We start from the raw sequence: 21,051 nt of genomic DNA on the forward strand, positions 1-21,051 counted from the left end.
ACCCAAGGCCTCCTCTCAATGAGACTGGGGCAGACATGGCAACACAGTTTTATTCCTGGGAATCTGCAAAGTGAGGTGTCTAGGGTCAGGGTGGATCGCAGGCCAGACGGTGGTGGGTCACTGCTGACTTGCACTCAGCGGTTCCACACGCAACCAAAGTCCACCCTCCGCGCGCATGATCAGCTCCGGCTTCCTGCGTGGCTCCTCCTTGTCCGGCAGCACACGGAAGCGCAGCAGCGTGAGCGCCAGGACCACCTTCATCTCTGTCATGGCGAATGACTGCCCAATGCAGTTCCTGTGGGCGAGAGCGGGAGCTCTGACTGCGCCTGGAACCCTCATCCGGGCCCCACCGCACCGGGTATCTGGCCTACAACCCCCATCCCCACCAATAGGGATGGAGAAGGAAGCTAACCGTGCCTGGAACCCCCACGTGGGTTTACATATCCCCAGAGCTTAGCCCACACTCTAGTCCTGAACTTAGATCGGCAGACAGGGGAACAGGGCTCTCAACACACCTCGGACCCCTCCTCGGGCCCACCACCATTCCCTAGACCCTTACCCATAACGTCCAATGGAGCGGAGGGAAACTCTGACCATCTTAAATTTTCTCTCTTCCTGGCCCCCAAAATCAAGGCTGGAATTTCAGTCCCAGACCCCTGCGCCCACCACTCCATTCTCACCTCAGATGCCCTGTCCTCACCTGGGCCCCGCGGAGAAGGGAATAAAAGCCAGAGGTGACCTCCCCTTGATGTTTTCTGGGTCAAAGCGGAAAGGGTCATAGACCTGGGGGCGAGGCAAGACAGGGCTGCTTGGCAGATGTTTGTATAATGGGGGGAGGTGATGTCTGATTTACTAAGCCAGAACCCTGTGCCCTCCTCTAGGGCCCCCGAGGGGAGTGGGCTAGGATGAGGGAGGTGGGGGGTAGCGGAGGCAGCACCTCAGGGTCTGGCCACACTGATGGGTTGTGATGGGTCCCGAAAATACTGATGAGACAGATAACACCTGTGGGAGAGGACGGGCCAGTCAGGACTAGGTCCAAGCCACCTGATTGGGCCCCTCTTTCTGACCAGGAACCTCCTCCCCTAGTCATCGTGGGCACCTTTGGGGATGACCCGTCCATCTGGGAGCACAGTGTCCTGGGTACAGCGGCGGGAGATGACTGTGACTGGGGGGTGCAACCGCAGACTCTCCTTGATGCACATGGTCAGGAAGGGCAACTGGGCCAGATCGTCCCTAAGGAATCCCCATGACAATTATCCAGGGAGCAGAAACAGAGACATCGTCTCCCCCTCAGCCCTCCTGCTGTCCCATGAGATCCTCTCTCCCTATAACAAAATTGCAGATGGATCAAATATCTCCAAACACATTAAGTTGTATACATTAGATAGGTACAGTTTTTTCTTTGTCCATCATACCTCAATAAAATCGTTCTTAGAAAGAAAGAAAGAAAAGCAATATCACAGAAGAACCAGACAAAATTTAGTGAGATATTTTTAGAAGTTTTTCTAAGCAAAACATCGAAAAGCCAACCATAAAAACGTTTACAAATTCTTATAAAAGTAAAATATTCTTTATGGCAAGATAGCAAAATCAAAAGGCAAATGAGTAAGAAACAAAAGATCGGATTCACTGTTGACTCTTATTTATTACAGCACTAGAGATACTAGCTAATGCAATTAGACAGAGGAAAAAGGAGAGCAATGCCATTTGAAATGTGGGGTAAATATGTCATTTTCGCCAGATAATGATTTTATACTTAGAAAACAAGAGAATTCACTGGAAAACTTTTATAAGCATCGAAGATAAGATTCAGTAAGGGGACTGAATTCTTTTTCTTTAATCCCCTTCATTTTGTGTGGTGTTTTAAATTCTTAATAGTTGATACAGTTAACTAGTTCAAAATTGGAAAACTACAAAACACCACCCCCATGGCCCCACAGCACTCATTTCCCCTCCTCACAGTTTGCCTAGTGATTATTTTATATGTATCCTTCCAGAAGTACTTTTTTGCATTAAAAAATATATAGTAGCATACTATGTACTATACACACTGCTCTGTATCCTTTTCATGTAACAGCATAACAATCTCTTCTTGTACATCTCTTGGGCCCAGTGTCCAAAACAGGGCATTTCCTACTCTGGAGCTATAACATAATTTCCCATGGTTTCCTCTAGAGCATTTAAGACTCCTTTAGTTTTTATTTTAAATGTTTGATTCATGTAGATGTTATTTTCTTATGACCTAAGAGCAGGTTGAATTCACTTTTTTCCAGGTAGCTCTCCAGTTGTTCCAAGTTTTTATTAAATGATCTTTATTTTTCCTATTGATATGGGACTCCATATTTAGCATTTACTATGTTCACTGCACAAGAAATTTATATCCATAAATTATTAGTTTTTGTATTAGAAAGAATAGATGATGAAAGAAATGATGATGATGATATAAAATATCTGGATTAAAATTAACAAGAAATGTGAATGTATTCCAAATGAACTTATAAATATTTCTCAATACAGACAGACTAGCACCATAGCAACAAGAGTATCTAAGGGTTAATTTAGCAAAAGCTGCATAAGATCTCTATACTAAAATTTTAAACTCTATTAAAAACCTAAAGATTATTTGAATATACAAAAATGGGTATTCATTCCACACTCTGGGATAGTGTGTGTTAATACTATGATGTAATCTGTTTTCCACAAGCCAATCATATGTTCATTTAAACCTCCTCCCTCATTCATTTCTCTCTCTCTGTCTCTCTCTTTCTCTGTCTCTTTCTCCCCTTCCCCACATCACTTCATTTTTGCCCGGCTGTCTCTTTGACCTAACTGCATCTCAAATGCATCCAGATATCTACTGATCATCTTTCAGGATCTCAGCTGGGGCACTTTTTTCCACCCTCGACTTTGCCTCTCTTACTCTAAACCCCAGCACTGCCCATGTACACTGGGAGTGTCCCGACCTGGGGCTATTCCTCACCAGGCTGGGAGCTCCTGGAAGGCAAAGACTGGGTCTGGGTCCTTCCTGAGTCTCCAGGACACAGAATGGGGCTGGAAAGAATTGGAAATGGCATAGAATTGGGGATAGAAGGCAGTTTGGCAGTGTTTCCTAAATGGGGACTGGATGGATGAAGACGCAGCTGTTCCTGGACAGAAGTTGAATGACTTTAGTCCTCAGGTATTCCCTGTGAATCCTGGACTAAATAATATGAAGAATTAGGGGACAAGAGATCAGAAAACACTCAGGGATGGAGATGTTTGAAAACATGTGATTCAGAGAGAAAAGTAAGGGAGTGGAGAGGAAGTTCACTTACTGAATATGTGCTAAGTGGCATCATCAGCCCTCACACATTGTCGCTAATTCTCTCAGAAATCCAGGTCTTTCTGTCCCAAGAGTCTGCAAACTTTCCCCTGTTATACATACTGGGTACTAGACCCTGCCTCTGGGACCTTCTCCTATTCCCACTAAGCAATGATGACAGAATCAACAAAAAGATTTCCCATCTTCCCCAGCCATGGTGCAAGGCCAATGTGAGGGGCTCAGAAAAAGACCAGGAGGACTTGCACTCACCATTCAATCTCCTTAGGCTCACGGTCCCTCAGGAGTTCTTGCACCTCCTGCCGGCAGCGCTCCTGGTATTCTGGGTGCTTCGCAAGGTTGTACAGGACCCAGGAGAGGCCGCTGGCTGTGGTATCATGGCCTGAGGGGCATCAGAAAAGCTTGGGTCTCTGAGCTACTTCAGCACCAGAAGGCGGACAGCACCCTCACAGTAAGGCCCATGGGGAGGATGGGGAGTGATGGGGTGATCTAGGGTCCACTCGCCAAGTTCCTTGGTGGGGGAGAGACCCCTTCCCCTCCGTAGTCTCACACTGGGACCCTCACCCTCAAACATGAAGGTGTCAGCTTCAGCTCGGATATCTTCGTCTGATAATCCCTTCCCATCTTCATCCTGGAGAGAAAGCAAGATCTCCAGAATCACTGAAGGCCCCTGAGCCTAAACTGAGACAATCTCAACCTCCATTATCCATCCAGAAACCCAAGCCCACCCTGAACTCCTAGACCTCGTTTGCTTGCTATCACACGAGGGTCCACCCCACAGGCCTCCTCTTGACCTCTTTGCCTCCTGTATTGTCCCTGGTGAAAGGAATCAATGATCTATAAATATTTTCATGTCTCTACATGATGCAACCTGGGTTACAGGATGATTGAGTGGCAACTTGACTTGGAAGCTATAGCTTGAGCATGGCCCCAAAGCCATTTGCTCATATGTTAGGATAGTAAATCCAGGGATTCCTTATCTCTCCTGGGAATAAGGAATGGGTTATAAACCTGTAGAATCTATAGCCTTTGCCTTCTCTCCCACGGGGATTTGTTTAAGTTCAACAACAATCTCTTCTCTTGCCTTCTCTTCTCTTCTCTTTTCTTCTCTTCCCTCCCCTCCCCTCCCCTCCCCTCCTGTTCCCTTTCCTTCTCTCTCTCTCTCTCTCTCTCTCTCTCTCTCCCTCCATCCCTCTCCTTCCCCCACATAGGGAAGAAGGGGCATGATGTCCTGTATAAGTTCTAAAGTTCAAAATCTGGAGGTACTTACCCTGCAATGCAAGCATGGCTGCATGTATAGGTAAAACATTATGGAGCCCTCAGAGAAATTTAGGAATGGGGAACCATAGCTACAATTCTACTCTGGCTACTGTTACTGCTATAAGCCATAAATGGGCTGCTCTGATCCAGAGTTTTGTATATATACATACATGTATATATACAGTCTGCCTCCGTGGTAGACTAACTTATTAACTTGTAAGTAGAGTAAAATCTCAGGACTTCACAGTTTCAGACTCAGCCATCCCCTGCAGGGGGATTCCACACACTCATCTCTAAAACTTATCCCTGACCCATCCCTCCCTCAAGCACCTCACATGGCTCCCTAGTACCCTCTGCATCCCGTCCAAGCTCTTTGATCAAATCGAGGTCCATTCTCATACTTCTGCTCAGATACCAGAGGAGCCTACCTTGGTCAGCAGGAGCACATCAATGAAGTCCAAGGTCTTGGACTTAGCCTTGGCCTTGAGGAAGTCATCAATACCCTGACTGGGGAGGGTACGCCGCCGCTCCTGGATGACAACATCTGTGAAGTTGTGCACCAGGCGGCAGGCCCTGCGGAAGCACCGCCCGTCGGGGGTGAGGTAGTACAGGAGGTCTACGTTCAGGAAGATCTGCTGGTGCCGCTTCGCCACTAGGGCACTGAGCTCCAAGATGGCAGCGATATATTCACTGGGCTTCCTGCAGGATGAGAGCATGAAGGAAGCCAACAACATAAAACACCTGAAACCCAGAAGCCGAGAGCTACCTCCCTTCAGGAAACTGAGGCTCCAAGAACAGATGGCCCACAGACACAGTGTGGGGAGGAGCCAGGACATGAGACTCTCCAGACTCTTCTCTTCTACATCCCATCTCTGTGAGCTGCCTCCATGCCCCAGGCACCCAGAGCACAGCTTAGATATCATGCTTCTCCCCTCTGTCTCTCAGCCAGTGCCTGCCCCTTCTCCTTCCCCAAACTGTCCACATGGCTCAGAACTTATCCTCCGCTAGCTGGTCAATGGCCCAGTCCCTTATCTATTCTCCTTACATCCAATGTCAACACCGTCCACTGTCTACATGATAGTTGGTCTACCGACCTGAAAGGATAGCTCCTTTTCTTTCCCTTTCCCTGTCCTTCAATGTCCAGCTCTGACCCACCTCCTCCAGGAAGGCCCTTCTGATTTCCCTGGTCAGTCCTCCCTCTGCCATCTACTCCCTTGGGTGTATGGCTCATATTCCTGGGCCCTGGGCTGAGACTCACTCCTGGCAATTGCTGTCAAAACTGAAGACGCATTTCTGCAGACTGTCCAGGGTCATGAGGCTGATGTGTTCAAACATGTCCAGATGGGTGTGGCCCTCTGTGACCAGGTGCTGCCACTTGGCCTGGACAAAGAAGGGGACAGAGCTGTGGCTGGGAACTGACTCCCCTGACCCCCTCCCTAACCCCTAAACACCAAGATGCACTCCCCCAGATTCTGACTCCTGGGCCCAGGCACACAGCCCCAGGGAGGACCAGACCTGGGTAGGTGTGAAAGCTGTTACTATTAGGGCATGAAGTTACCATGGCTGAGAGTCAGGAGATCTGGGTTTTTAAATCCTGGCTCTGCCCGCCATACTCTTTGTACCCTTGGTCAACTTATTGCATAAAATAAGTGCTCAACAAATGTTAGCTTCCATCATCTTCATTGTTATAAGTTGATTAGGAAAATGTCCCCTATGTTGAGAGAGGTAGTCCTCCATGGGTCCTGAGTACCCCTGCACATTTTTGCTGGGTATGCCAAAAAATTGCAAGACTCTGATGTTCTTTACCTGGGCCATTTCTCAGAGTTGTGTTTGTAGCAAACAACCTTGAGGAGTGAGGTCATGTTGAAACCTTGTAACCCAGATTGAGACTTGAACCCATGGTCTTTTAACTGAAATCACATGCTTGGTCTCAGGACTTAATGAAGCTCAGGTTCTTGATGTCTCATTGCAGAAAGAATTCAGTGAGAGACAAAGTGATCAGTAAGAAGAGGATTTATTTAGGGAGAAACACATTCCACAGAGTGTGGGCCATCTCATGAGGCAAGAGGCCTTGGGAGAAACACACTCTACAGACAGAGTGTGAGCCATCTCAGAAGGTGAGAGCGGCCCCAGGGTACTGGGTTGTCAGTTTTTATAGGGGTGGGTAATTTCATAGGCTAATGAGTGGAAGGAGTATTCCAGCTATTTTGGGGAAGGGGTGGGAATTTCCAGAAATTGGGCTACTGCTCACTTTTTGACCTTTATGGTCAGGCTTTGAACTGTCATGACTTGTGGGTGTGTCATTTAGCGAGCTGTTGTGTTACAATGAGCGTATATTGAGGCTCAAGGTCTAGCGCAAGTCGACTCGTCCGCCATCTTGGATCTATTTGGTTCTAATCAGTTTATGTCGTGTCCTCTTGCTATGTTATTCATTTAAAGGTTGTGCCCTGCCCCCTTCCCTCCTGTTTCAATGTCTCCCCCTGGACAAATACCAGGCTTGCTTCTCATTGCCAAAAAAGTCATAGAGTCCCTAAACCTAGGGCTCCTTCCCTTGTAATACAACATACTATACGAGCAGGCATCTATTGAAGCCCACCTGTGTCATCCTCAGGGTATTTGGTGACTTGGAAGAAGAATGCAAACCAACAAGAAGCACAGGCTGTTTTCTGTGCCAAAAGTAATACATTGTCCTTTGTCTCTAACCCAGGAGTCTCATGACTTCTGGCAGAATCCACAAAAGAGTAACCAGATAGCTTATCAAAGGGGTAGTGAGGGGTATGCTCCTCTGCTGGTTTCCTTGGTAACTTATGAGCCAACCTGTTGTCAATTCCCCTACAACTGGTAACCTCTCACCCATCCACCCCCATAGGAAGACTGCCGCCATGTCCTCCCCGCTGTCGGCCACACGTGGTGTGGTGTCACTCCAGGACCTTGCTTCAGACGTGTAAGCTGCCCCCGTCCATTAAACCACTGATGTCTCTGTTACTGACTCCAGCTCTTCCTTCAGTCTTGAGGCTGCAGGCCTGTGGGGTGCAGCCCAACACTGTCTGACCCACAGCTGATTATAGATACATGAGTGACCCCATCTACGTTCAGAGGAAGGAGCCAACTGACTCACAGACTTGCTGTCAATACTAAACCCTTATTGTTTTGAAGTGATTTGTGACTCAGGAATAACTACTACATGATATTCATTATCATCAAACGTGCCTCAAGATTCCATAGTTTCTGTGAAGGTAAAACAGAAACTATTACCTTCTCAGCACCTACTGTGTGCCAGGGACACGGCTCCGTTACGTTATCTCTACCACCCTGCAAAGCAGGGATCACATTATACTCATTTTATAGCCAAGGAAATTGAGGCTCAGAAGGAAAGAACAATGGCCCAAGCCACGCAGAAGAGCCAGAATTACAGACAAGATGTGTCTGAGTCCCCGTTGTCCCCAAGACTCCAGCTGGGACCCTGAGTTCAAGATACTCACATGCATGATGTCTGCACTCTTGGTGAAAATCTTCATATAGGGCTTCAGGATGTTGAAGTGGAAGGCGGGTGTCAACATGCGACGGCGGCTGCTCCATTTGTCACCGGCACTCAGCAGGAGCCCATCCCCTAGCCGAGGCAGCCGCGGGGAGTGGGCAAGGGCAGCACCTTCCCCTGGGCCCCCAAGGTCGTCCCCAGCCCCCTTCACTCACAGTTACTCACCCAGCCAGGGCTTCAGAAAGTCGTAGAAGTGCACGTCCTTGGGTGCGACGGTGGCTGACATGAATGAGGACCATCAGGGGCGAGGAGGAAGGGGAGGGGAGGGATTTTGGTGGAGAGTGGAGGCTCCCAGCCAGGAACCTGCATTCCTCCTCCAAGCCCGGCATAGCAGGAATGGGGCCAAGAGCACAGGAAACTGGGAGGAGGGGGGAAGGGAGGGTGGAACAGACCAGGCTGCAGCACAGAATACAGTCAAGACAGAGCCCATAGACACGACCCTATATGCTTAGACACACCCCAACATGACACAACATACCCCAACATGACTTGACATGGCACCTTATAAACAACGAAGCATAGCCCAGCACTTTACAAAACACCTTTACAGGGACCTAGGACGTTACATCTGCCCCAGCACTCTGACCTCTTCTGAGACATCTGACAGGGCCCCAACATGCACGACACAACCTGACTGACATGACAAAACGTGCTCTGCCATGGACCTGAAGACACTCTGACATGACCTCAGTGTACCCCAGACAGGACCTAATGCACTTATATCACAGACCTGGAACAGGCAATACCAAGACATACTCTAAGACCTGCATCAGACACGACTCACATAAGGTCTCAGGCATTTCTCAGAGTGACCCTGAGTCCCAGACCTCAAACAAACTCCAAATGTGGCCCAGACGTGACCAGCAGGAGAACCAGACAATCTCTAATGGCATCTCACGTAAGAATCAGAGACTCCAAGATGCCTCAGATGTCCTTGGCCACAGCTGAGCCCCAGACATGACTGAGACCATCTCCATTTGAGCTCAGGTATAAACATATACAAGGTGTCACCAGGTATAACATACACCAGCTGTAACCGGAATCCAGGTAGAAACATACGTGACCAGACGTGGCTATATAGCAGACATTGCACAGACATGACCTCAGGTCAGGCAGGTGGGAGTCCGGGTGAGAGGGAGGCAGTGGCATCTCTGCCACAGCCCCTTCTGTCTGCACCTTGGTCACCTGCCCACCTGGAGGCAACACAGAGACCGTGGCAGTGGGCAAGCTGTGGCCAGGGAGGTGTCTACCTGGAGCAAAGAGCACAGGCTTGATGCAGGTGGGGTGGAAGGTGTGGGTGACCACATGCCAGGGTCCAACCCACCAACGGCACACATCCTGTAGGTGCTGGTCTACCCCTGTGTGCACAGGAGACCTTCCTCCGAGCTCTGAATCTGGACAGGCACAAAAATGACCCAGTTCACACTCTTCCAGGCTGCCAGAGGGAAGGACTTGCAAGGAAGGGATCCAGACCTGAACCTATGAATCACCTCCAGCAGCCGCTCGTCTGTCCTCAGCCTCCTCCTGGGCTCCCTCCCCACACTCTCCATACATGACAATTGGGGTCCCTCAGGTGCAAGGATAGAAAGGGTTTTTCCCTGTTTGGATCCCAAATACCACGTTCACCTGACTTCTCTTCCATCCTCATATTCCAGGTACGGAAACTGAGGCTCTGAATGACGAAGTCACTTGCCAACAGTCTCCCAGACACTAAGCCTAAGACTCCAGCCCAGGTCTGTCTGAATCCAGGGCCTGAGTTCTTAACCATCCAGCTGCTCTGAGCCCCAAAACAATAGCTCAGAGGACCCTATGCTTCTCAGGGCACTCAGCGTCTCAGGGACACAGAGATTGGTCCCATGACCCAGGCAAGGGAAATTAAAGGGAATCCTGTATCTTTCCCTGGAAATGTTGTGAATGAGGTCACTTTTCCATGGGGGTTGAGTTTCTGGCATTCATCTCTACCATGATGAGAGTGAAGCCATCACAGATGAACACAGAACTGAAAGACGAAGACAGATTTCTGATGACATTGTTTAAGACCTGGATCCAGCTGGGCCTGAAGACACCCTCCTTGGACTTTACTATCAATTGATTCGCTTTCTTTCCTTAGAACATACAGGGTTGCATTTCCACCACTAACAGCCGAAAGAGACTTCAGCAGCCAGAGAGAGCCAAGGATCTTCCCAGAGTCACTGAGCAGCCTGGTGTTTCAGCCAAGGTCTCTGTCAGTTGCTGCCTGTTCATTCCTCTGCTTGCCAGGTCTGTCTGGGGATGGGAGGCACAGGGGACAAGAGAAGGGAGACAGGGTGCGGTGGAGTCTCCTCAGGGAGATTCCTGGGGACTGGAGAAGGAGGGCACTGAACTAGAAGTGGTCGAGCTGCAGGATAGAGTCAAAGAAACTGACCCACCAGAGAGGTGGATGTCATGGAAATAGCAGCCCAGATCTTCCACCAGCCACGAGTCTTCATTGCTCTGGGCCTAGGGATGGGTGGGACTGAGGGCAGGCCTGGCAGGGGGCCTGGGATGCTATGGATTTCCACTGCACCACTGTACCCTCTGCTTTAAAATATGTCTGCTCATCGATCCAGACACAGTTCCAGCAACTCCTCCTCCAGGAAGCCTTCCGAGATGCCCCAGCAGAAAACCTTGCTCCTCCTATGGGTTGCCACAGCCCATCTCCCTCTGGTCAATTCCTGACCACACCAGGTCAGGGATCTCTCTGTCCAGACCTGTGTCCTCAAGATTGGGGGTGTCCTTCACCCAGAACACCAGGGTGGGGGTGCAGACGGCAGTGACAGGAGGAAGGAGGCAGTGAGATGGGGGCTGGTGAATACTTGAAGGAAAAAGGAAGATGGCTGAGAGAGAAGAGGGGAGAAAGGGCCGGGGTCCTGTAGGGGCCACACTGAAGCTTGGCAGAGAGGAGCTGGAGGCCCTCAGATGTGTCATGGCACCACCACCACATGGGTACCTGAGGCATTGGCGACATTCCGGATCAAGTCAGGATGGCAGAAAATGACCAGGGGGGTGATAGGGCCCATCCAGATCATGTATCCCTTGGGGTAGTTGGCCACCAGCTGAGTTAAGCCCCTCAAGCCCTGCTCCGTGGGGGGGTACTGCAAGGAAGGTAAGGGCCATCAATTCCCAGAAGGAACCTCTGCAGTGGACAGTGTGTGGGATTCTGCACAGATAGAGGGAATCTCTGCTTCCTCCTGTTCCTTCTCTCTGAGGGCAGGAGGGTCCTGGGGGCCTCTTCGTGTCCCCGGAGTGTATCCCAGGGCACAGGGAGAAGACACGCTCTCTGCCTACAGGGAGGGTGACCTTGGCTTGAGAAGACAAATTTTTTTTGTCCTGGGAGTGGTCCCAGCCCCAGGGGCGACCACAGGAGGACATCCCCAGTGGTGAGGTTTGTGGGTAGCAGGGTGGCCTCAGGACTTGTGGACTGGGTTTTGGTCCCACATCTTTCATATTCTGGCTGGTCCACATGGCCTCTTGTTCCTTGCATGGTAAAGGGTCTGAAGACCTGGGACCTTCCAGCCCTGGCCAACCCCAGGGACGGTAGTGAATTCTGCCCATCAATCAATATAGCAATTCTGCCCTCTGAACCCCCTCTGCTGGCCATCCTCTATGCAGAGTGCATCCTGTGCGTCTATTTCTCTGCAAGCTATGGACATGCCTTTCAATTGTGCCATTTACAAATGAAGAAACTGAGGCCATATGCCCCCAAAGGGGAAGAAGTGTGGGTTGCCTCCTGGTGAAGCATCCTCTCCCCAGGATGCCCCACTCAAACCTGACAAATACCCCCAGGTGCTCTAGACAAGTGAACATACAGAGAGGGAGAGTGACTCAGCCAAGGTCACACAGCAAGAGGGGCTGGAGGAAGGAAAAGTGACCACGACCGGCCCCTTACAGACAAGCCCTTGGAGGGGAAGGCAGAACTGCAGCAACTTTGTAACATTCCTGCTGCTTCTAGGATGTCCTGAAACCATTCCAAGACCTAGAATCTCAGCACTGTGAATCTCACCTTCACGGTGAACTTCGGAATGCCCCCGTTCTGAACTTTGCCTTAATGAACAGTGATTGCAGCAAGTCCCGCCCCAAGTTGTAGTTCTCCCAGGCAGGAAAGGAAAGCTGTCTGGGAGATAGGAGGAGGACACCCATCCCTTTGACCTTGACTGAGGGGGGTGATGGCAAGTTCCTCACCTTGGTCATCAAACATTTATTTTGCATGCCTACTGTATGCCAGCCCTGGACTGGGCACTGTAGTGTCTGCTTCCCAGAACTATCATCAAATTGGAAAGATGGTTAACAAGTAATTGGAAAATTAACTGTTTAATTAATCATGAGCGGGGCCAAGTCAAAGGTCAAAGTCTGGGGCACAAGGTAGGCAGGCATGGAGGATGCGGAAGTGTAAGAAGACTTCTGAAAGAGGAAGTGAGTGGCCAACTTTATCCAGATTGGTCAAGGTGCCCATTGGGACATCTTGGAGGGAGCAGGGGGAAGGGAGTAAGATTAGAAGGAGGGGTCCTGGAGAGGGGAGGGGGTGGGTAGCTGTGCACCTGTAGGTGGGAATGAGGAGGTGATAGCTATTTCCTGTGGGGAAGATGTAGCCCAGAATAAGACACAAGGAAATGGGCCACATGCAGAGCAGACCCTGGACAGCGCACCTCATGTGTGGAAGACAGACAGGAAATGGACCCCAAAGCAGGCTAGGGATAGAAGGACAGGATGTGGGGAAGGTCTCGATGACAGAGCAGAGGAATGAAGGAGTGAGGAAAAAGGGGGCTTCTCATCCTCCCTGGCGTCTCTGCCGTCCTAGATCCCCTGAGCCCCATTCCTGACCTTGCAGGAAGTCCACCCACCCTGATGTTCCAGACTCATTCTGCTATCCACACTCACCAGGCCCAGGTGACCCCAAAACCAGTTGCGTTTTGGGGGCTGCGGGAAACATTGGAGGCGGCGAGAGTTGCTGTAGCAGGTGTAGGTCCAGGCCAGGATGCGGGCCAGTAGCCAGGAGGCCCCGACCAGCAGCAGGAGTAGCCATGGGGAGGCTGTCACCAACCCGAGTCCCAGCCAGGACAGGCTCAGCTGCAACATCCTGTAGGGCAGACGCGGTGGAGGGGGAGCTCCTGAGGATGAAGGAACGGGGCCCGATGATGGTGAGCTGTGAGGCAGAGACAAATAGAGGGACAGGAACAAGGGAGTGAGGGGCAGGGATGGTGAGTGCTGGGGGCAGGGCAAGAAGGGCTCAGAGAAGGCAGACAAGGTCTGAGAGAGGGGAGGAAGACCCAGTGAAATCAAGGCGAAGACAGAGAGACAGAGACAGACACAGAGACAGAGAGAGAGAGACAGACAGAGAGACAGACAGACAGACAGACACACACACACACACACACACACACACACACACACAGAAAGTGTGTGTGTTAGTTACCCACTGGTATCCACTCATCTCCCAGGCCAGCTCCTTCCCTTGAGCAGTGGCCTTCCCCACCCCGGGCCAGGACCCCCAGCCCTTAGACCCCCAGCCTGGCACCTTCTATCAGGAGTGCCTTGTCCCACACAACTTCCTCTCCCCTCCTCTGGGGAAGGCTTTGGCTGGCCCCTGACCTAGAGGAAGCTTCCAGGGGCCGGGCTAAGCCAGCCAATCCCTGCAGCCTGCTTACATCCTCCCCACCTGGCAGCTGCCCAAATAGAAGGTGGAGGGAAGGGGTTACAGTGTTGTTGAGAGAAGCCTGTGAACCAGCTCAGGATCACACGCTGTGGACACTGGATCCTCAGGACTCAGCACCTCCTACATGGGCAAGTTGGGGTGTGGGCAAAGGTGACTCTGGACCCCAAGTTCACAGCCAGCCCTGCCCTTCCAAGGCCAGGGTGCAGCAGGTAAAAGCATGAACATTCAGGCACCAGGTGAGCAGGGCAAACATCTCTGGGGCTCCTCTCCGTGCGTGGGCCAGGAGGGTGTCTGCACCATTTCTTGTCATAGAATCAGGAAGCTCAGAGACGTGAAGCCTCTGGCCTCCGGGGCACGCAGCCTTGCAGAAGTTCAAGTCCTGCCTCCGGGCAGCCCAAGGCCTGAGTGAAGACATGATTGCTGGGATCAAGAACAGAGAACCCAGCCTGGCTGGGGGTTACCTGCATCAGATTCAGGGGATAAAGTGTCCTCAGCTAGAAGAGGGCACCTGGAGGCACGAGGGGTAAGGCTGCAAGGGGCTGAGAGAGAACAGGATCCAGACAGGGGAGGGCAGAGCTGGGAGATCCTGAGTGGGCATCCTCACTGTGACTGTGGGCTGTGCCGACCTTCTCTGGGCTGTCTTCCTATCTGGGAAATGGGTTGCTAGATGAGAGCCTGAGAGGGGGACCAAGGAGGGTTCTGCAGGAAGATGGTAGGGATCAACAGCTCCCAGAAAGATGGAATGAAGGAAAAGTGCTGGCAACTAGTATTTGTGTTACTCTGTGCCAGTACGCCACGTAAAGTATCCTTATTCTGTGAAGAGGACTATATGCAAAGAGTGCCTACCCCGGGCTGGGCACCTCAAAAAGCACCCCTCAGTGTGTCAGCTACTCTACATAAACTGTGCCTACTATTTTCAGGTGCTCTACATAAAGCATACCTACTATGTGCCAGGTACTCTATGTAAAGTACACCGGCCGTGTGCTGTGTGCTCTATGTAAATATGCTTACTGTGTGTCGGGTGCTTACATAATGTGTACCTACTATACATCCCAGGATTCGACGTGAGGTCTCTAAAACAAGCACGCAGGCTGCCTGCTGGCTGGCATTTCATCTTCCCTTCCTGGGCTGTTGGAAAGGATCAAGTTCTGGATCAGCAGAACTGAGTTCAAATCCAAGCTCTGCTACCTGATGGTTATGTGACGGGCCAGTCACTTGCCCTCTCTAAGCCTCACGTCCTCTTCTGTAAATGGAGAGATGGATTTCTATCTCTCAGGTAGTTCACTCCTCAACAACAAACTGTACTTGAACACCTACTCTGTATCAGGCAGAGTGCTTGGACCCAGGACATTGGAGGAACAAGACAGACAAGGTCTCTGGATTGAGGTGCTCATGTGTGATGGGGGAAGCCATCAGGAAATAAGACAGGGTCAGAGAGTGGCAGTAATGAAGGAAATTAACAGCCTGAGACAGAATAGAAAGTGACCAAGGGGACTGTTTTGGACAGGGCAATCAGGGAAGGCCTCCCTGAGGAGGTGGTCTTGTGACTGAGTCCAAGCTTGTACTGCTCCACACAAAAAAGTTTAATGAATTGAGAGATGAGCTCTTGGGGTAAGGAATGGTGACCTTATTTGTAAAGTCAGCAGACCAAGAAGTTGGTGGACTAGGGTCCCAAAGAACCATCTTACCCGAGTTAGAATTCAGTCTTCTTTTATACTAAAAGTGGGGTGAAGGTCTGTGTGACTGGTTGCTGTAAGCTTCTTGGTGCTGGAATTCTTTGTTCTTGCAGCTCTCCAGGAGGTCCAGTCACATTGCTCCTGTAATCCTCCAACAAGACAAACATTATGCTTTGTGCCACAACTTTTTATCTCTATATGAATGAAAAGTGTTATACCTTTAAAGGTCAGGCCTGGGAAGCAGAGCCTTGAGAAAGGGCTATCACGTATAGCTCAGGCTACAGGCAACATTCTTTTATGAAGGTGCAGGGCCAGCATGACCAAGCACAGGCAACAGAGCATAGAGGTTATATAGAGATAATGGAGTAGATCCAATATGGAGTTAGGTTTGTTCTTCTCTGTTACAACCTTTGAGCAGAAACCTGAATGATGTGGAGAATTGGGTAGCGAGTGAATAAAGCTCACCCCACCTCCCTCCCCCCAAGCCTGGCTAGCACTGGAAAGACCCAGCACAAAGTAGGGCAAACAAATGGACTTTAAAAATGTGTGATTCTTGCTTCCTTCCTCAAAGGCGATGAACTAAACAGAGAAAGTGGGGCAGTTTCCCTCCTTGTCTATCCATGGGGGAAGCAGGCACCACCCGTGCTGGAGACCACGTTGATGGTGAAGTCTGGCCAGACCTCAGGCAGGAAGCAGTTGCTGCATTTCACTTACCATAATAAAGATCAGGAAATCTCACCAGCCCCTGAAGACACATTGAGCCAGGCCAGATCTGTAAGCTGGGGCTGCCAACGTTTTGGCAGAGGTACCAGGAAAACTGATGAGCTGGTTTTGGAAAAAATAAGGCACTAGGAAAACTTCAGGAAAGTCTGAAAGACCTGTGATAGTTGCCCTAAATGGGACCTATTGGGTGATGCCAGTTCTGAAAAGTGGCCTGACCACCCCCTCCACTGAGAAGTGAGGGGACTGTGGTGGGGCTCAAAAGAGAACATCCCTGTGGAGGGCAAAGGAGGGTTCTCATCCAAAAACCAATGGAAGGAGGCCCCAAGAACACTCCAAAGGAGAGGAAAAAGCCTGAAAGGGGAGAGGCAGAATTTTGCTTCCCATTCAGGGGTCTGCTTAGTCAGTGAGCAAAGGGACTGGCCAGGTGTACAGGAGGTTCATGAATCCCCATCTGCGGGGACATTGTGGAGCTGACACTGACCCAGGTTGAGAAAAGGGGCTACAGCAATGTGACCGAATCCAAACTTGTACTGCTTGCCACAGAATAAGACAATAAATCGAGAGACGAGGTGCTGGGACAAGGAAAAGACTTTATTCTGAAACCCAGCAGACCAAGGAGATGGTGGACTAGTGTCCCAAAGAACCATCATACTGGAGTTAGAATTCAGGCTTCTTTTACACTGAAAGGAAGGGGGGTGTGGCTGGTTGTTGCAGACTTCTTGGTGCTAGCCAGATCCCCGGAATGGATGGTATAATCCTTTGTTCTAGCAGCTGTCCCTGTAGGTCTGGTCACAATGTTTCTCTAAACCTCCAACAAGGCCAATGTTATTTTATGTCCTGCAACTCTTTACCTCTGTATGAATGAAAAGTGTTACACACTTAAAGGTCAACCCTGGGAGGCAGAACCTTGAGAAAGGGGTATGGTGGATATTTCAGGCTACAGGCAACATTCTTTTACAAAGGTGCGGAGCCAGCATGACGAAGCACAGGCAACAGAGCACAAAGGTTAGAATAGATCCGCTGTGGAGTGAGGTTTGTTCTTCCCTGTTCCAATAGGAGTCTGGTCACCTACCTGCAGCCCAAGTCAGAAAAGGAGATGACGTTTGGTCAGTGGAAGGCACCTGCAGGCAGTCGGAAGGGATTAGAGGACAGACATCCATCCTCTGCCGAAGGCCACTGCTGCTTCCACCTTCAGCTAATCCCTCTGGGTTCCAGGAACAGCTACTACCTGGCCCGGGGGTGGTGTCAGCTCTCAGCTGATGCTAAGCCCCAGGGGGCTACACTAGCCTTGATGGCTTCCCTTGGCTCAGTTGTCTGTGATTTTAGATAAGGGGGATGTGCGATGCAATATACATCACAGTAGATGGTTACTGCTAGTCGTCATGAGGAACAGATTTCTCAGTTAATAATTTTAGTACTTTTCAAAGCACGGGAAGATGCAAGAATTCTGGCTCATAAAAATTTTCCTAAATATATCTATCTAAAAGCCTGTTTTTCCAATGCACAGAGTACCTCATCCTGGTGTCTGTCCTGAATTAGCAGCTACGATGGCTAATGCCTTAATCCTTGTAGAACTAGATGGAAAGCAACATTTCTTGTTTACAAAGCCCGTACGTTGTAAATGGCCCCTACTTAAAGCCACACTCATGTAGCCCATCTGAGGCCTCTGCCAGGACCCGACTGTTACATTCTGCAGAGGGATGGGACACCTCAGCAATCCAGTTATGTGAGTGTCGATGTTTCTGTAGGCACAGAAAACGCTGAAAAATTTTTCTGGAATGGGAGGGCAGAGTCGGAGGAAGAATGGTTCTGTCAAATGTTTGCATGGAACCAGTTGTTTCCTTTTCTTAGATGAAGCCTTCAAAGCATTCTTCATTATAATTGCTAATCTATGTGATTACAAATTATATTTTCAAAAGGAAAATGCACACACAGTTACATGCATACACTGACATACACACATGCTCACACATGTGTGCATCATACATAGTACCATGCTGAGTGCCATGCCTGATGGGCAGCAGGACTCAATACATACGAATTGTGAGAAGCCGGAGGGCATCATGGTTAAGAACAAGGACTCCAGGTGCCAGGGTTCAAATCAGCACCATCTGAGTGAATTTGGTCATGTCTCTTTACTCTTCTGTGCCTCGATTTTCTAACCTGAAAATTGAGGGTAATGACAAGGTGGTTGTGAAAATCAAATGAATTGAAATGAGTAAAGTGGTAACAACACTCCCTGGCTCAGAGTCAGCACCAACATGCATAACTGCCGTTACTTTATGACAGTATGAGGACATGGGCACCAGCCATGAGCCTTAGTCCCTACTGGCACACACACCAGCTGTCTTGCAGGCTATGAACATCCCCTGTTCTTTCCCTCTGCCCTTAGCAGGGAAGAGGCTCCCTAGAAAGTAGCAATCACTGGCTTGGGATCAGAGGGCTCCTTGGCAACGTTAGGCATTGCCGCTCTCCAGCTGTGTGACCTTGGGCAAGTAAATTGCCCTCTCTGAGACTCACATTCCTCCTCAGTAAAAAGGGAATAATAACAGACCCTTGGGGATTGGAGGAGCGAGCCTATGTGTGTCTTAGTTTGCATCCTCAAGAAGTAGATCCGCATGCAAGGATTCAAGAGCAAATGCTTTATTTGGAGGTGACCCTGAGGCAAGAATTCAACTGCAAGTTGTTTCCTTGGGAAATAATCCCAGGAAATGCCAGTAGGGCACTGTGGAAGTGAGACTGGGAAGGGAAGTCAGCAGGAAAAGGGTACTTTAGCCAGAAAGCTCACACTGTGGCACCTGGAGCTCAGTCCCTCTCGGGGACAGCAGAGAACATACACCCACATGTCCTTAGTTAGGGCTGCTTCCAAAGGCATTATTTCTCCAGAATGTCCTGCCGGCACTGCACGGCTGAGGTCTGGGGACAGAGGCAGGAGCCTTCCACAGCAGTTGTTTTCAGGAACACAGCCTGGTGCAGACCGTCACAGTGGTTCAGTGACTTCAAGACACATACATTTACACCCTTAAACACATACGCACACAGATACACATACACACAATTGCATACACAATCACATATACACACACACAGTGTGCACACAGCCACACACAAGCACAGTTACACGCACCCACGTGTGCTTGCAGTCACATACACACTCTTACATGCACATGCACACACACTGCATGTACCTGCGCACACAGCTACACGCATACACTGACATACACACATGCTCACACATGTGTGCACACAGTCACACATACACTTACACAAAACCCCACACACAGTCACATAGCCACACACACACATTGAACCAATGGAGACCGAATGTCTTAGAGCTTGTTGTCTCTGAATCTTCAAGCAGAAGGAGAGATACGGGCACCCCACAGCAGCCAGCGACTAGAACAGGCCTGGGTGTGTCTTGAGAACTAAGCAAGGGACCCATGGGGTCCATGCCGCCCCTCCTCCCTCTCTCTCATTCATGTACCAGAAAAAGTGAAATATTCAGGTATAAATCTAACAAAATGTGTGCATGGTTTCTAGGATGAACAAGACACTGATGAAAGAAATCCAAGAATACCCAAATTAATGGAGCGGTATACAATGTTCATGGGGTAGAAGACTCCATATTGTTAAGACGTTAAGTGTCCTCAAATTGATCTACAAATTCAAAAGAAATCACAGTCCCTGGAGGAGTTTTTGTAGAAATAAGCTGATTAAAAAATCTACATGAAAATGCAAAGGACTTAGAGTAGCCAAAATTGTTCTGAAAAGGAAAAACATAGTTGAAGGATTTACAAGACCCCTTTCAACACATAGTATAAAATAACAGTAATCATGACGGTGCGATACTGATCAAAGACTAGACACATAAATCAGTGGAACAGAATAGAGAGTCCAGAAATTAAAAAACAAAAAAAAAACATGCAGGGCAAGTTAATGTACAAAGGACAGTCTTTTCAATAAGTGGTACTGGAAAAATTGGACATCCACATGTAAAAAAATAAGTCAACCCGTACCTCACACCTTATACAAAATATAACTTAATATGAATCATAGAACTAAATGATGTAAAAATGTAAAACTTTTAGAAGAAAACATAGAAGAGAATCTTTGTGGCCTTAGGTTAAACAGAGAGTTCTCATATATAACACCAACTGCATAATCATAAAATGAAAAAATGGATAAACTGCTCTTTATAAACATTTTAAAATTTTGCTCTGTGAAAGAAATTTAAGATAAAGACCAACAACACACTAGGAAAAAAGACTTGCAAATCGCATATCTGACAAAGGATTTGTATGTAAAATGCAACAGTGGAAGGTAACAATCCAAGGAAAATTAATGGGCAAAAGATTTGAACAGGTGCTTTACCACAGAAGATATATGGATGGCAAATAGGCACATACAAAAATGTTCAACATCATTAGTCATTAGGAAATGCAAACTAAAATTACAGGGACATATCATTGTACATCTATAAGAATGGCTGGGGAAAAACTGACACCGCCAGGTGCCAGTGAGTATTGGCAGCAACCAGAACTCTCACACATTAATGATTGGATTTTTTTTTTTTTTTGTGGTACGCGGGCCTCTCACTGTTGTGGCCTCTCCCGCTGCGGAGCACAGGCTCCAGACGCACTGGCTCAGCGGTCATGGCTCACGGGTCCAGCCGCTCGGCGGCACTTGGGATCTTCCCGGACCGGGGCACGAACCCATGTCTCCTGCATCGGCAGGCGGACTCTCAACCACTGCGCCACCAGGGAAGCCCAATGATTGGAATTTTAAATGATATAGACACTTTTGGAAAACAGTATGGTGGTTCCTCAAAAAATTAAAAATAAAACTACCATATGATCCAGCATAA

At 49.2% G+C, this 21,051-nt stretch overlaps 2 protein-coding genes across 3 annotated transcripts in view; one reads left to right on the forward strand and one right to left on the reverse strand.

The window, feature by feature from the left end:
• LOC112414879 (docosahexaenoic acid omega-hydroxylase CYP4F3-like) overlaps positions 1 to 21,051 on the forward strand; it is a 69,927-nt gene that overhangs the window by 32,257 nt on the left and 16,619 nt on the right.
• LOC112414709 (phylloquinone omega-hydroxylase CYP4F2-like) lies at positions 28 to 13,685 on the reverse strand. 2 transcript variants are annotated; one of them, XM_024767315.1, is made up of 13 exons: positions 13,651 to 13,679; positions 13,014 to 13,212; positions 11,086 to 11,230; positions 8,283 to 8,336; positions 8,062 to 8,189; positions 5,838 to 5,959; positions 5,008 to 5,278; positions 3,884 to 3,950; positions 3,572 to 3,701; positions 1,100 to 1,233; positions 938 to 1,002; positions 701 to 783; positions 28 to 295 (listed from the first exon to the last, which is right to left on the reverse strand). In XM_024767315.1, exons 2-13 carry the CDS (start codon positions 13,209 to 13,211, stop codon positions 118 to 120), a joined length of 1,575 nt encoding a protein of 524 aa, XP_024623083.1. In that variant the 5' UTR covers position 13,212; positions 13,651 to 13,679; the 3' UTR covers positions 28 to 117. The 2 variants fall into 2 exon arrangements, with proteins under 2 accessions (XP_024623083.1, XP_024623084.1); XM_024767316.1 differs by lacking the exon at positions 11,086 to 11,230 and having other exon boundaries at positions 13,651 to 13,685.

The sequence above is a fragment of the Neophocaena asiaeorientalis genome, unplaced genomic scaffold (assembly GCF_003031525.2).
Source record: "Neophocaena asiaeorientalis asiaeorientalis breed wild unplaced genomic scaffold, Neophocaena_asiaeorientalis_V1.1 scaffold87, whole genome shotgun sequence".
Classification (NCBI taxonomy): Eukaryota; Metazoa; Chordata; class Mammalia; order Artiodactyla; family Phocoenidae; genus Neophocaena; species Neophocaena asiaeorientalis.

Coding starts and splice junctions, on each gene's coding strand:
- LOC112414709 (XM_024767315.1), bottom strand. CDS start 13,211: ATGTTGCAGCTGAGCCTGTCCTGGCTGGGACTCGGGTTGGTGACAGCC. Junction 8,337..11,085: donor GAATGTCGCCAATGCCTCAG/GTACCCATGTGG, acceptor CATTCATGTCAG/CCACCGTCGCACCCAAGGAC. Junction 3,702..3,883: donor TGACACCTTCATGTTTGAGG/GTGAGGGTCCCA, acceptor GATGCCCCTCAG/GCCATGATACCACAGCCAGC.